General features: G+C 44.8%; 2 protein-coding genes across 4 annotated transcripts in view; one reads left to right on the top strand and one right to left on the bottom strand.

Moving 5' to 3' along the window:
* spz (Spaetzle domain-containing protein) overlaps positions 1-6795 on the top strand; it is a 20651-nt gene extending 13856 nt beyond the window's left edge. The window contains exons 4-7 of the mRNA XM_070135510.1: positions 528-609; positions 1219-1400; positions 2027-2182; positions 5657-6795. Coding sequence (XP_069991611.1) covers positions 528-609; positions 1219-1400; positions 2027-2182; positions 5657-5903 — 667 coding nt within the window. The 3' untranslated portion in view covers positions 5904-6795. The remainder of the gene's footprint in view (positions 1-527; positions 610-1218; positions 1401-2026; positions 2183-5656) is intronic.
* The window catches only part of LOC113810576 (uncharacterized), an 11802-nt gene continuing 6020 nt past the window's right edge, over positions 6719-12500 (bottom strand). For all 3 annotated transcript variants that reach the window (XM_070135509.1, XM_070135508.1, XM_070135506.1), the window contains exons 3-7: positions 12463-12500; positions 10872-11181; positions 9931-10082; positions 7081-7605; positions 6719-6861 (exon numbers count right to left, since the gene is read on the bottom strand). The exon at positions 12463-12500 is cut by the window's right edge. In XM_070135509.1, coding sequence (XP_069991610.1) covers positions 7143-7605; positions 9931-10082; positions 10872-11181; positions 12463-12500 — 963 coding nt within the window. In that variant the 3' untranslated portion in view covers positions 6719-6861; positions 7081-7142. The remainder of the gene's footprint in view (positions 6862-7080; positions 7606-9930; positions 10083-10871; positions 11182-12462) is intronic.

Here is a 12500-nt window from a genome sequence, read left to right on the forward strand (position 1 = left end):
TATTTACTCTTTACTTCCCTTTTCTCTTCCCCCTACATTTACCCATTGGTTATTCCCCTAATCTATTCTTCATGAGAAAGAAAGAGAATATATATTACCACGTATGAATAAATACCTTCCCTGCCAGTGACTCGAACCCCTTTTACTTTAGGTTCAAACCAGCTTCATTGGGGTTCGATTCCTTGTTCAGCTCTTGTCCATGCCGTATTGTATTATTCCAACCTCTATAACAATCCTTTAGGTTCAAAACAGCTTCATTGGGGTTCGATTCCTTGTTCAGCTCTTGTCCATGCCGTATTGTATTATTCCAGCCTCTATAACAATCCTTTAGGTTCAAGCCAGCTTCATCGGGGTTCGATCCCTTGTTCAGTTCTTGTCTATGCCTTCCTGTATTATCCAATCCTCTATAACAATCCTTTAGGTTCAAAACAGCTTCATTGGGGTTCGATCCCTTGTTCAGCTCTTCTCCGCGCCTTCCTGTATTATAATCCAATCCTCTATACTAATCCTTGAATTCCCCTTTACAGAGAGCATATCCAGTTCCTGTTGGCTGATCCCAGTGTCAACTCGGTCGTGAAAGATCCCCTGTTTAAAGACCTTTTGAATGACGTAAGTACTTTTGGGTGATTTTCATGATTATGCGGAGTTAGGCGATGGGTAATTTTTGTAATACGTGTTGGTACTCAGTCATGCATCAATGAAAAATGGGCTTGTTATCATTTCCTAGAATACTTTGTGCTAAAAAAAAATTTTTGAGAAATTTATGATATTCAGAGTATGTCGTATGTACATTATTATTGTTATTATTATCATTATTATTGTTATTATTATCATTATTATTGTTATTATTATCATTATTATTGTTATTATTATCATAATTATTGTTATTGATATCATTATTACTGTTATTGTTATCATTATTATTGTTATTATTATCATTATTATTGTTATTGTTATCATTATTATTGTTATCTTTATCATTATTATTATTACTATTATTATCATCATCATAATTAAGCACGCCATCATCATCATCATCATTATTATTATTATTATTATTATTATTATTATTATTATTATCATTATTATTATGCGGATATCAAGCTGTAAAGGACATCATAAGAAAAAAATACCATCACAAAATTCAGTATCTACTCCCTGATGTCCCACTCGACAACCCATTCACCCGCCCCTCTTTCCCCCTCACTCTCGCTGCAGAACCTGGTGGAACTCCGCACACGCCCACTGTCGACGCGTGTGGGGGCCTCTGAGACGCCCGTGTGCCAGTCGGAGGAGACGCTGATCTTCCCCAAGCGAGCCAAGTCCTCCAGCAACGAGTGGGTCTTCGTGCTCAACCAGGAGAATGTGGAACAGGCGCTCAGAGTCGAGAAGTGCATAAAGTACGTGTTTCCTTTCTCTCTCTGTCTCTGTTTCTGTCTGTCTGTCTGTCTCTGTCTTTCTGTCTTTCTGTCTCTGTCTGGCTCTCTGTCTGTCTCTCTCTTTCTCTGTCTCTGTCTCTGTCTCTGTCTCTGTCTCTGTCTCTGTCTCTGTCTCTGTCTCTGTCTCTGTCTCTGTCTCTGTCTCTCTCTCTCTCTCTCTCTCTCTCTCTCTCTCTCTCTATCTCTCTCTCTCTCTCTCTCTCTCTCTCTCTCTCTCTCTCTCTCTCTCTCTCTCTCTCTCTCTCTACTTGCAGCAAGAGCGATGAGTAAATGTACTTAATTAGATGAATAGCATACGTTTTTATACGAATATGGTTTCACACGAACTCATCTATATATCTTACAAACAAACTCCTTATTCATCTTTGTGTTTCATACGAAATTTCTATATCTGATGAACATACTACCTATTGATCTCTCATTACTAGCATACGAACGCCAAACAACGCCGAAACCGTGGCCCTAAGTGTCGCATTCCCCTCCGAAACCGTGGCCCTAAGTGTCGCATTCCCCTCCGAAACCGTGGCCCTAAGTGTCGCATTCCCCTCTTGCCCTGACGGAACTAACCCTCGTGCGTTCCCTTGCAGCGAGGGCACGGCTTGTGAGTTCGAGTCCCCACTGCCACCGGAGATCAGGACCGTGTGCAGGCAGAAGTATGTGTACCGGAGGATGCTCACCGTCGGCAGCAACAAGATCCAACCCGAGGAGGTCCTCATGCCCTCCTGCTGCGTCTGCTACAGGAAGTAAGTCGGGAATGGAAGGAGGAGGAGGAGGAGGCAGGAGGAGGCGATAATCAGGGAGATATAGAGATGCGGGGGATGAGAGAGAAGCGATAATCGAAGAGATGTAGTGGTGGGAGCGATAAGGGAACCTGAAGAGAGGAGAGAGAGGCGATAATCAAGATATAGAGATGGAGGATATGAGGGAATTTGAGCAGAGATAGAGGGAGCTAAGGAGATGAGAGAGAGACGATAATTAAAGAGATATAACAAAAATATAGGAAACGAAGGAGCAAAAAAAAAAAAAAAAAATGGCGATAATCAAGAATGCAGAATAGGTAGAGGAATAAATAGGTGGAAAATGAGATGTTTAGATACTTACGAAGAAGAGACAGAAGTAGAAAAAGTCAAGTTAGAGAAAAATAGGGACCACGGGATTAGTGGAAAGAGAAAGGGAGGAAGGGATAAGGAGAAAGGAGACATAGAAGGTGAAAAAGAAAAGGGAAAGAGACATTGTGGTGATGGATAGGGAAGGGAAAGGTTAATAAGAAATGATTTAGTATAATAATCCGCGAGACTGTGATGATACAGTATATAGAGCCAATTGCAGACTTGTTTAGGGCCTTACCAAGGGGCAGTGGTGTACAACGAACACTTTGTTAGCAACTGTCTCCTCTTATTCGAAAAATAAGGGGGGAAACTTACTCATTTTAAGATAAATTGTGAATGTCACCAAAATCGGGATCAAAATATTGAATAATATAAGCCTGCACTCTCTCATTTTGACGGTAAATTAGAGCCAGCGCCCTCTCGGAAAAAGGTACGCCCCTGCGCTCTCTAAGATACGACCAAAGACCATGATCAAAACACGGGAAAGGCTAGATCAGTAGCAACTCGAGGAGGTGTGTCATGGCGTCTGTTTATTTTGATGACGTCACAAAAGTCCCAGATGCTTTGTGAAATATGGTCGATCATTTGGGTCTTTTCAGTCTTCAAAAAGGATGGAAAATAATTATTTTTAGTGGTTGTATTTTCCTTGAACAATCATCAAAATAGCCCTGTGGATGAGGAGAGTAGGTGATTATGATAATCATTATTTTCCAATCTTTTTGAAAATTAAAAACACCAAAATGATCGACCATGACACCTTGAGTTGCTACTGATCTAGCCTTTCCCATCAAAACACACGAACTCACTTTCACATTTTTATATTTCTTCTTTTTACAAGGAACACAATACAGCAACTGATTGCTATGAGAGAACGAGAGACACTCCTCAACCCTTTTTCTCTTATTCCCAACATAATACATAAAAAAAATGACATAGTCGACATTTTTTTTTCACAGGAGCATCGGGTTCGACATACCCGTCGCTCTTCGGAAGTAGGTATGTGACACTAACAGACCGACTGCCTTTGTTCCACTGACCGTTAGTAGTTGTCAGGCAAGCACAGTAGATAATTAAGGTGGTTTGGTTGTCAGAATGATTTTTTATTAACTAGTTTTTCAGAAATCGTATATTTTGTTTACACCTCCAGACACAAGTAATGAATTATTTATTTAAATAAACAGACAAATAGTAAAAAGTAAATTGGCTGGTTAATTCTGACTTTGTACTGGACTTGGAAGCAAACACAAGGCTTTTTATTCTGCTTTTGTGCAGTGTAAATATATAGTAGTTTAGAGAATCTTAATGAAGAACTACATAACCTTCTCAGATACTTATACTTAACACACTAATGACATATTTCTTTTGACGTAAAGTTGTAGTAGTTGCAGTAGTTAGTAGTAGTGTTACTCTTGTAGTTGTCGTTAGTATTATCTTTATGAATATATCAATCCCAGTATGAGAATATGAGCATAATCATCATTATTACCACTATCATCATTATTATCATCATAAAATGGATTGATTTTAGACCATCTTCATTACATTTACTCGTTCCGAATATCATCGTCATTACTAATATTATTCAGATTAAGAGAACGTTTCAACTACCGTAAAGAGAACAGAAATTACTATCTACTGCACATACATTCTCATATCTTAAGAGACACTCTAATGAAAGCATTATTCCTAACCAATCTGTGAGTCTCCGTTCATTCCGCGCAAAGGTTGTAGCAGTATTCCATTTCTATTTCATTTTATTTCTATTTCATTCTATTATATTCATATAATATTATATTCATATAAGTATTCTATTTCATGTCATACGACGTAAATTTCAATGTGAATTTGCAACGAGGGAAATTAGAATATTTAGAGACGGTTTCTTGTCTAAATCAGCTTCAGTGTTTGGAGAGAAAGGAAAAAAAAAAATCAAGGTCAACTCTCCCTGATGTGGAGTGACCCTCCACTCAACCCCTCCCTCCCCTCCACTCTATCCCTCCCTCCCCTCCTCTTAACTCCTCCCTCCTCTCCACTCAACTCCTCCCTCCCCTCCGCTCTATCCCTCCCTCCCCTCCTCTTAACTCCTCCCTGCCCCTCCACTCAACTCCTCCCTCCCCTCCGCTCGACCCCTCCCTCCCCTCCTCTCAACCCCTCCCTCCCCTCCACTCACCCCCTCCCTCCCCTCCACTCACCCCCTCCCTCCTCCCTCCACTCAACTCCTCCTCCCCTCCACCAACCCCTCCCTCCCCTCCACTCACCCCCTCCCTCCCTCCACTCACCCCCTCCCTCCCCTCCACTCAACCCCTCCCTCCCCTCCCTCCCTCCCTCCTCCCACTCAACCCTCCCTCCCCTCCCTCACCCCCCTCACTCACCCCCCTCCCTCCCCTCCGCTCATCTCCTCCCTCCCCTCCACTCTATCCCTCCCTCCCTCCACTCACCCCTCCCTCCCTCCGCTCAACCCCTCCCTCCCACCCCCTCCACAACCCCTCCCCCCACCCTCCCCTCCGCTCTCCTTCCTCCCTCCCCTCCCGCTCGACCCCTCCCTCCCCTCCTCTCAACCCTCCCTCCCCTCCACTCACCCCCTCCCTCCCCTCCACTCACCCCCTCCCTCCCCTCCACTCAACTCCTCCCCTCCCCTCCACTCAACCCCCTCCCTCCCCTCCACCTCACCCCCTCCCTCCCCTCCACTCACCCCCTCCCTCCCCTCCACTCAACCCCTCCCTCCCCCTCCACTCCAACTCCTCCCTCCCCTCCACTCAACCCCTCCCTCCCCTCCACTCACCCCCTCCCTCCCCTCCGCTCATCTCCTCCCTCCCCTCCACTCTATTCCCTCCCTCCCTCCACTCACCCCTCCCCCTCCGCTCAACCCCTCCCTCCCCTCCACTCACCTCCTCCCTCCCCTCCACTCAACCCCTCCCTCCCCTCCACTCAACCCCTCCCTCCCCTCCACTCACCCCCTCCCTCCCCTCCGCTCAACTCCTCCCTCCCCTCCACTCAACTTCTCCCTCCCCTCCACTCACCCTCTCCCTCCCCTCCACTCAACTCCTCCCTCCCCTCCACTCACCCCCTCCCTCCCCTCCACTCAACTCCTCCCTCCTGCCCTTCCAGATCCGCTGGCTTCGACATCGGCTCCCGAACCCGCACCCCGGGCACCTCCAACAGCGGCGGCCAGCCAATCAGTCCCGCCGGCTCTCAACCCTTCGTCAACACCCAGCCCGTCGGCGCCTCCTTCAGCCAGCCCCTTCCGGCCAACATCAATTTCGGGAACCAGCCGGCCCCGCCATTCAACCACAGGACCATCCGTCGACGCGGCTTCTTCGGCCCAGGGAGGGGCTTCTTCAACAACTGGCAATAAGGAGAGACAGTCTGTTGGGGCTTGTCCATCGGTGTCCTCTGCAAGGATGCATGTGCAGTGCAATGCCTCTCTTTGTCTTCCAGAGCATAAACATTGAGATTTTGTGGATGGCCTATTGACACGTACAGCACTTTGCATGGCCACGCAGAGTGTGTACATGGAGTGTCTACACAGATACATATATGTGACTTACACATACACACGGTGAGGTCTGTCCTTTTGAAAAAAAATAGAAAAAAATACTGTTGATATCTTCAGCCTCTCTACTCATTCACTTTTGAAGCGAGACTTGATTGTGTGTGTTGTTCAGCTATCTCACATTACTATGTATAATAGCTATGTTTCCTAAACCAAATGGGGTCGATTTCGCAAACTGTCTCAAAGAAATTGGGAAGAAGCTTTTCTTCTATGCTTATCAAACATACTTACAAAAATCAGGTACAAAATATTTATATTTGTAAAGGATGTATCATGTTTTGTTATCCTTTTTTTGTTCTTTTTTGTCCCTGAGTGAAATGCTCCGCACTCAGCTGCTGAGAATACGGTTCGTGCACCACAAACGGAGGCAACAATGAGCAACACTCCCTGCAACATGCCAAACGGATCCACTCTGCCCCTCGGATGAAAGGGAACAATAGGTTTTACAGAAGCATCAGGTGTTGAGTGCGAGAAGTTCAGTAGAATTCTGTTTTGCATTAACCCAAAAGAGTAAGCGAGCTTTTCAGTTAAGTAGTATTTACGCCAACAACCACAAAAAAAATGTAGCCTACAACCTCACGATCTTGTAAAACGCATAAGGAAATTAAATAATTACATAGAGAATAACAGGGAGAATAATCCGTCAGCTTTAATATTGTTTTTATAAGTATAATAAAGTATATGAAAATTTAAATAGTTTTCTTATTTAACATTTTGGTAGCATCCACTTTCTGGCCTTCCGGAAAAAAATCCCAAACTTCTGAAAAAGAAATTCTTAGTTAATTTCAAATCCCATTTTTTTTTTTTGCTTTTTTTAATAACAAAAAGAAGCAGAGAATGGGAATATTGTGCAAAGAACTATCAGAACAGTCAGTACAAATGAACTTTAAGTGTTTACGTGTTTTAAGGACTCAAAACCAGTTACTTCGTCAAAGTAGGAACAGCCCTTGTGTTTGAGTAGATAAGTGTGTTTACGTACTTTCTCTCTGCTAGGAAATGATGCCAATCTCCATCATTTCATCCAACACGTCCTTTTCTCTGCTAGGAAATGATGCCAAACTCCATCATTTCATCCAGCATGTCGAGTAACCTGGGCTTGAGCAGACCATCTTCTCTCTTGCTCATCTCCAAGAGGACTTTCTGACGCTCCTCCTTATACTGCTCCATGTCTTCGTCCGACTTGACATCGAAGTCGGGCACATCCTTCTCCTCGCTCAGCACGAGAGGCATAATCATCATGCCTGAGATGCAACCGAACAGCATCTTGGCCCTGAACTCGTCCCGGAGCTGGTCGATGCCGAAGAGCTCCTCGAAGCCCCCAGCGGACATGACGCGACTGAAGGAGTCGTGGTAGACCTTGAGGAACTGCCCCAGGTTCTGCTGGCGCTCCGGTCCGTTGAAGCTCGAGTAGAGGAAGTAGTTGAGGTCAAGCGCAGGTGAGACCTTCCTCGCCACCTGCAGGTCAACAAGCATGACCTGCACGGGGGCGCCGGAGTCGTCATACCTGAGGGAGGGGGACCAGGAGACAGGTCTTACTTCGTCACTCATCTGGTTAAACTATGAATCTTAGACATATGAAGATGAGCTAGAAAAATAGTACATTAGACGCACATCTTCGAATCGCGGTTAAACTATGGATGTTAGATAAAGATGAGCTATAAAAATAGTACATTAGATGCACGTCTTCGAATCGCATGACTGTCATATCCTGGCCCTAATAAAACAAGGAATAACTATTTTAAAAACTTACAAGATAAAAAAGTTCACAGAAAGAAACGCGGTGTCCTCAAAAGATCTCTTTCTCTGACCTCGCTTGCAAAAAACTAGCATTAGATTTACTAGTGATAACAATAACAACAAGAACCAAACAAATGATAATTCTAGTACTACTTCTACTACTCTTACTACTATTACTACTTCCAGTAACAATAATAATGAAAATAACAATAACAACAATACTAATAATTACCACTGTTGTTATTTTGTCTCGTAGACATACTGATACACTGTCTTGTACTTGTACACTGTCTACCTAATAATGGAAAAGTTGCGAGGAAAAAAAGCCGAATTTGATGGGCCTTTCATGACCGAATAGTAAGGCCTGTGTATTGTGCATATTGTCACTACCACAGTAAATAGTATTTTAAGACTGAAGATAAATTCCTATTGCGAGTAAGAGGGTATATCTTCAAATAATCTTGTCTAAGACTTACAGTTCTCAGATAAGCTCCACTTCACTTCACTATAGGCATGGTCTAGACGCTGCAGTAACTGATGCGCCAAGCATAGTCGCCCCCCCTTTCTCTCTCTCTCTCCTTCTTCTCTCTCTATCTCTCTTTTTCTCTTTCTCTCTCTCTCTCTCTCTCTCTCTCTCCCTCTCCCTCTCCCTCTCCCTCTCCCTCTCCCTCTCCTCTCTCTCTCTCTCTCTCTCTCTCTCTCTCTCTCTCTCTCTCTCTCTCTCTCTCTCTCTCTCTCTCTCTCTCTCTCTCTCTCTCTCTCTCTCTCTCTCCTTCCTCCCTCCCTCCCTCCCTCCTTCCCTCTCTCTCTCTCTCTCTCTCTCTCTCTCTCTCTCTCTCTCTCTCTCTCTCTCTCTCTCTCTCTCTCTCTCTCTCTACCTAACTCTCTCTCTCTCCCTACCTAACTCTCTCTCTCTCCCTACCTAACTCTCTCTCTCTCTCTACCTAACTCTCTCTCTCTCTCTACCTAACTCTCTCTCCTCCCTCCCCAACTGGGGATCTCGCACATAACACACTCCTCCTCTCTCTCTCTCTCTCTCTCTCTCTCTCTCTCTCTCTCTCTCTCTCTCTCTCTCTCTCTCTCTCCTCTCTCTCTCTCTCTCTCTCTCTCTCTCTCTCTCTCTCCTTCTCTCCTTCTCTCTTTATCTCCTTCCCTTCTCTCTCCTTCCCTCCTTCCCTCCTTCCTTCCTTCCCTCCTTCCCTCCTTACCTTGTCCACATAAACCAAGTCGGTGGTCACACACACACACACACACACACACACACACACACACACACACACACACACACACACACACACACACACACACACACACACACACACACACACACACACACACACACACACACACACACATATATGGGTGTGTATCTCACTGCCTCTGTCTCTCTCTCTCCCTCTCTCCCTCTCTCTCTCCTTCCTTCCTTCCCTCCCTACCTCCCTACCTCCCTCCCTCCCTCCCTCCCTCCCTCCCTCCCTCCCTCCTCCCTCTCTCTCTCTCTCTCTCTCTCTCTCTCTCTCTCTCTCTCTCTCTCTCTATATATATATATATATATATATATATATATATATATATACATATATATATATATATATATATATATATATATATATATACATATATATATATATATATATATATATATATATATATGTATATATAGAGAGAGAGAGAGAGAGAGAGAGAGAGAGAGAGAGAGAGAGAGAGAGAGATGGATAGATAGATTTGATTTCCGATCCAAAAATCCATGTCCTAACCACAAGCATGGCCCTGTCGCAGCAGAATTCCAAATCCTGGATCTTCGTTCTTGTTCAGGAGCCTTCTTAACCAGAGGTCTTTGCTCATTAGTACATAAATAAATGCACAAAGAACACATGCAGGTACACTTAGTCGATGCTACCCACCCCCCAAAAAAGTATTGCAAGAGCTGAATAAGAGATAAAACGGACAGACAAGTGTAAGAACGACAAAAGTAAAGTAACTGAACAATTATTTACAAAAAATAAACCCTGGTCATTAATGGACAAACAAAAACAAACAAACAAACAAACAAACGGCAGATATAGCACACCTGCATAACAGTCTACCGTACCTGAACAACAGGTTATTGTTCCAACAATCCCCGTGGTTGAGAACAAAGAACGGCGGCTTGTAATTCGCTGGATCCAGCATTTCTGTGAACATGTTCAAGGATTCATCCTTGGTCTCGTGCAGCCACTGGCAGACACGCTCATATTTTGGGATCTGTACAAGAGGGGTAATTTCAATACTGTTAAGTGTAGAAAGCTAATAATTGAGCCTTATTATAGAGTTGGATCATACCAGCCGGTCAGCTTAGGACCAGGAAGATGACAGATTTAACCAGAACAGCAAATATAGTAGCAAAATTGTATCAATAATAACAAAACAACACAACAATAATAATAATGACAATTATGCTCATGCTCGTAATCAAAATAATACTCATGTTAACAACAACAGAAAGTAATAAGAAGAACACCATAATAATAAAACTATTCTTTCCATTCACACTTTCAAAACTGACAATAATAACTCCTTTGTTTACGCATAAAATTTACCAGATAAACACGAAGTAAATATTCTGTCTATCAAGGGAAGACTACAAAAGAACTTGCATCAAATATACCTTCGCCATTAAGGTCTTTCGACGAGTGACACCAGCTGGCACACAAAAGCACGGTTCCATCTCCTTTCTTTCTCTGCAGCATCCTTCCATCTCTCTTTTAATTTCTAAATCTAGCTTCTTTCGCCCTCGGATCCTGTGTCTGCCTTCCAGTTCGCTCGCTTCCTATCCGGTCTTTCTATTACTCGCTTCCTTCCCATTCTCTCTATCGCTCGCTTCCTTCCCGTTCTCTCTCTCTCCCTCGCTTCCTATCCGTTCTCTCTCTCTCGCTCGCTTCCTTCCCGTTCTCTCTCTCTCGCTCGCTTCCTTCCCGTTCTTTCTATCACTCCTTCCTTCCCGTTCTCTCTCTCGCTCGCTTCCTCGGCCCACCCTTTCCCTCCCTCGCCTACCTCTTCCAGAATCCTCGCCGTCGCCTCCAGCTGAGCGGACACCATCCCGCCGAACAACTTCTTGGCCGCGTCTGACGACATGAAGTGGTCGCCGAGGCTGTAGGTGCGCAGGAGGTCCTTGTCGGGCAGCTCGGACTCCAGCAGGAGCGAGGCGGCGTGGAAGCGGCCGAGCTCCTGCAGGACGAGGCGGGCGTGGGGCGCGTCTATGCCTCGGCGCCGATCCCACATCTTGAAGCCCCGTGGCCGCAGGTCCTCCAGGATGAGGACCTCCTCGCCCTTCGCCAGCGAGCAGAAGAAGCACTTGGCGACCCTGGCGGGGGGGGGGGGGTGCCACGGGCGTCGGGATGAGCAGTTTCGGTTTTATCTCACACATACGCGCGCGCGCAAACGTACACACGCACAGGGGCACTTGCAACACACACAGCCGCACACGCATACACACACACACACAAACACACACACACATACACGCACTATATATGTATATATATATATATATATACATATATATACATATTTATATATATATATGTATATATATATATATATTGTAATTTTCTATATTACCTTCGCCTCTCCGATATCGACGATTTTGGTATCGTTGGATTCCTCTCACTGTCCACATTGCAAATATATAGTTTTTATTGTGCGGAAACCCCCCGTTAGCGACAAATTTGGCCCCGATAGCAGGGGAGGGCATGAAAGGATCCAGGGAAAATGCGGGGTTAAATAACACTAATAATATAACCCACAGTGAAAATAACCATGGTTATTCACATGACCCCCAGGGGGGGTGCTGCCATCCCCCAACCCCCGCCGAGGAAACAAAACCTCCACCACGTATTCCCGGCAGGCTAGAGCGTTACACAGTTATCGGCGATCTCGGAGCGGCGGACGTATTACATTTACCTCGTAACATTCCCACTGAATCAGCATAATAACTTTGACATAGTCAACATTGTATACAGAGACGATTGTAGTATAATTAGGATGGACAAGGTCTACCATGAACAGAAGAGCGGCGGTGGCCCGCCCTCGTCGGGTCGCTCTATCCTGCCGTGAATATGTGGGGGATATTTTGTGTTCTCGGCGGGGGTTGGGGGCGGTAGCCCCCCCTCAAGGGGGGTCGTAGGGGGCGCAGCCCCCTACAATGACAAGTCATGTGAATAACCATGGTTATTTTTACTGTGGGTTATATTATTAGGGTAATTTTCTATATTACGTCCGCCGCTCCGACATCGTCGCCCCAGCTATCGGGGCCAAGTTTGCCGCTAACGAGGGGTTTCCGCGCAATAAAACCTACATATTTGGATTGTACAGAGTGAGAAGAATCCAACGATACCAAAATCGTCGATATCGGAGAGGCGAAGGTAATATAGAAAATTACCATATATACATATATATATGTATATACAAATGTATATATATATATTCACATATATATGATATAGATAAAAACAAATCAACACACACACACACACACACACACACACACACACACACACACACATATATATATATATATATATATATATATATATATATATATATAGTATATGAAAGCGGACAGCCGAGTCCGGGTCCAACTCACGCGATGGGCGGGCATCCGATCCTGGCCAGGATCCGGTT

This window comes from Penaeus vannamei, chromosome 20, assembly GCF_042767895.1.
Source record: "Penaeus vannamei isolate JL-2024 chromosome 20, ASM4276789v1, whole genome shotgun sequence".
In the NCBI taxonomy this organism is placed as follows: Eukaryota; Metazoa; Arthropoda; class Malacostraca; order Decapoda; family Penaeidae; genus Penaeus; species Penaeus vannamei.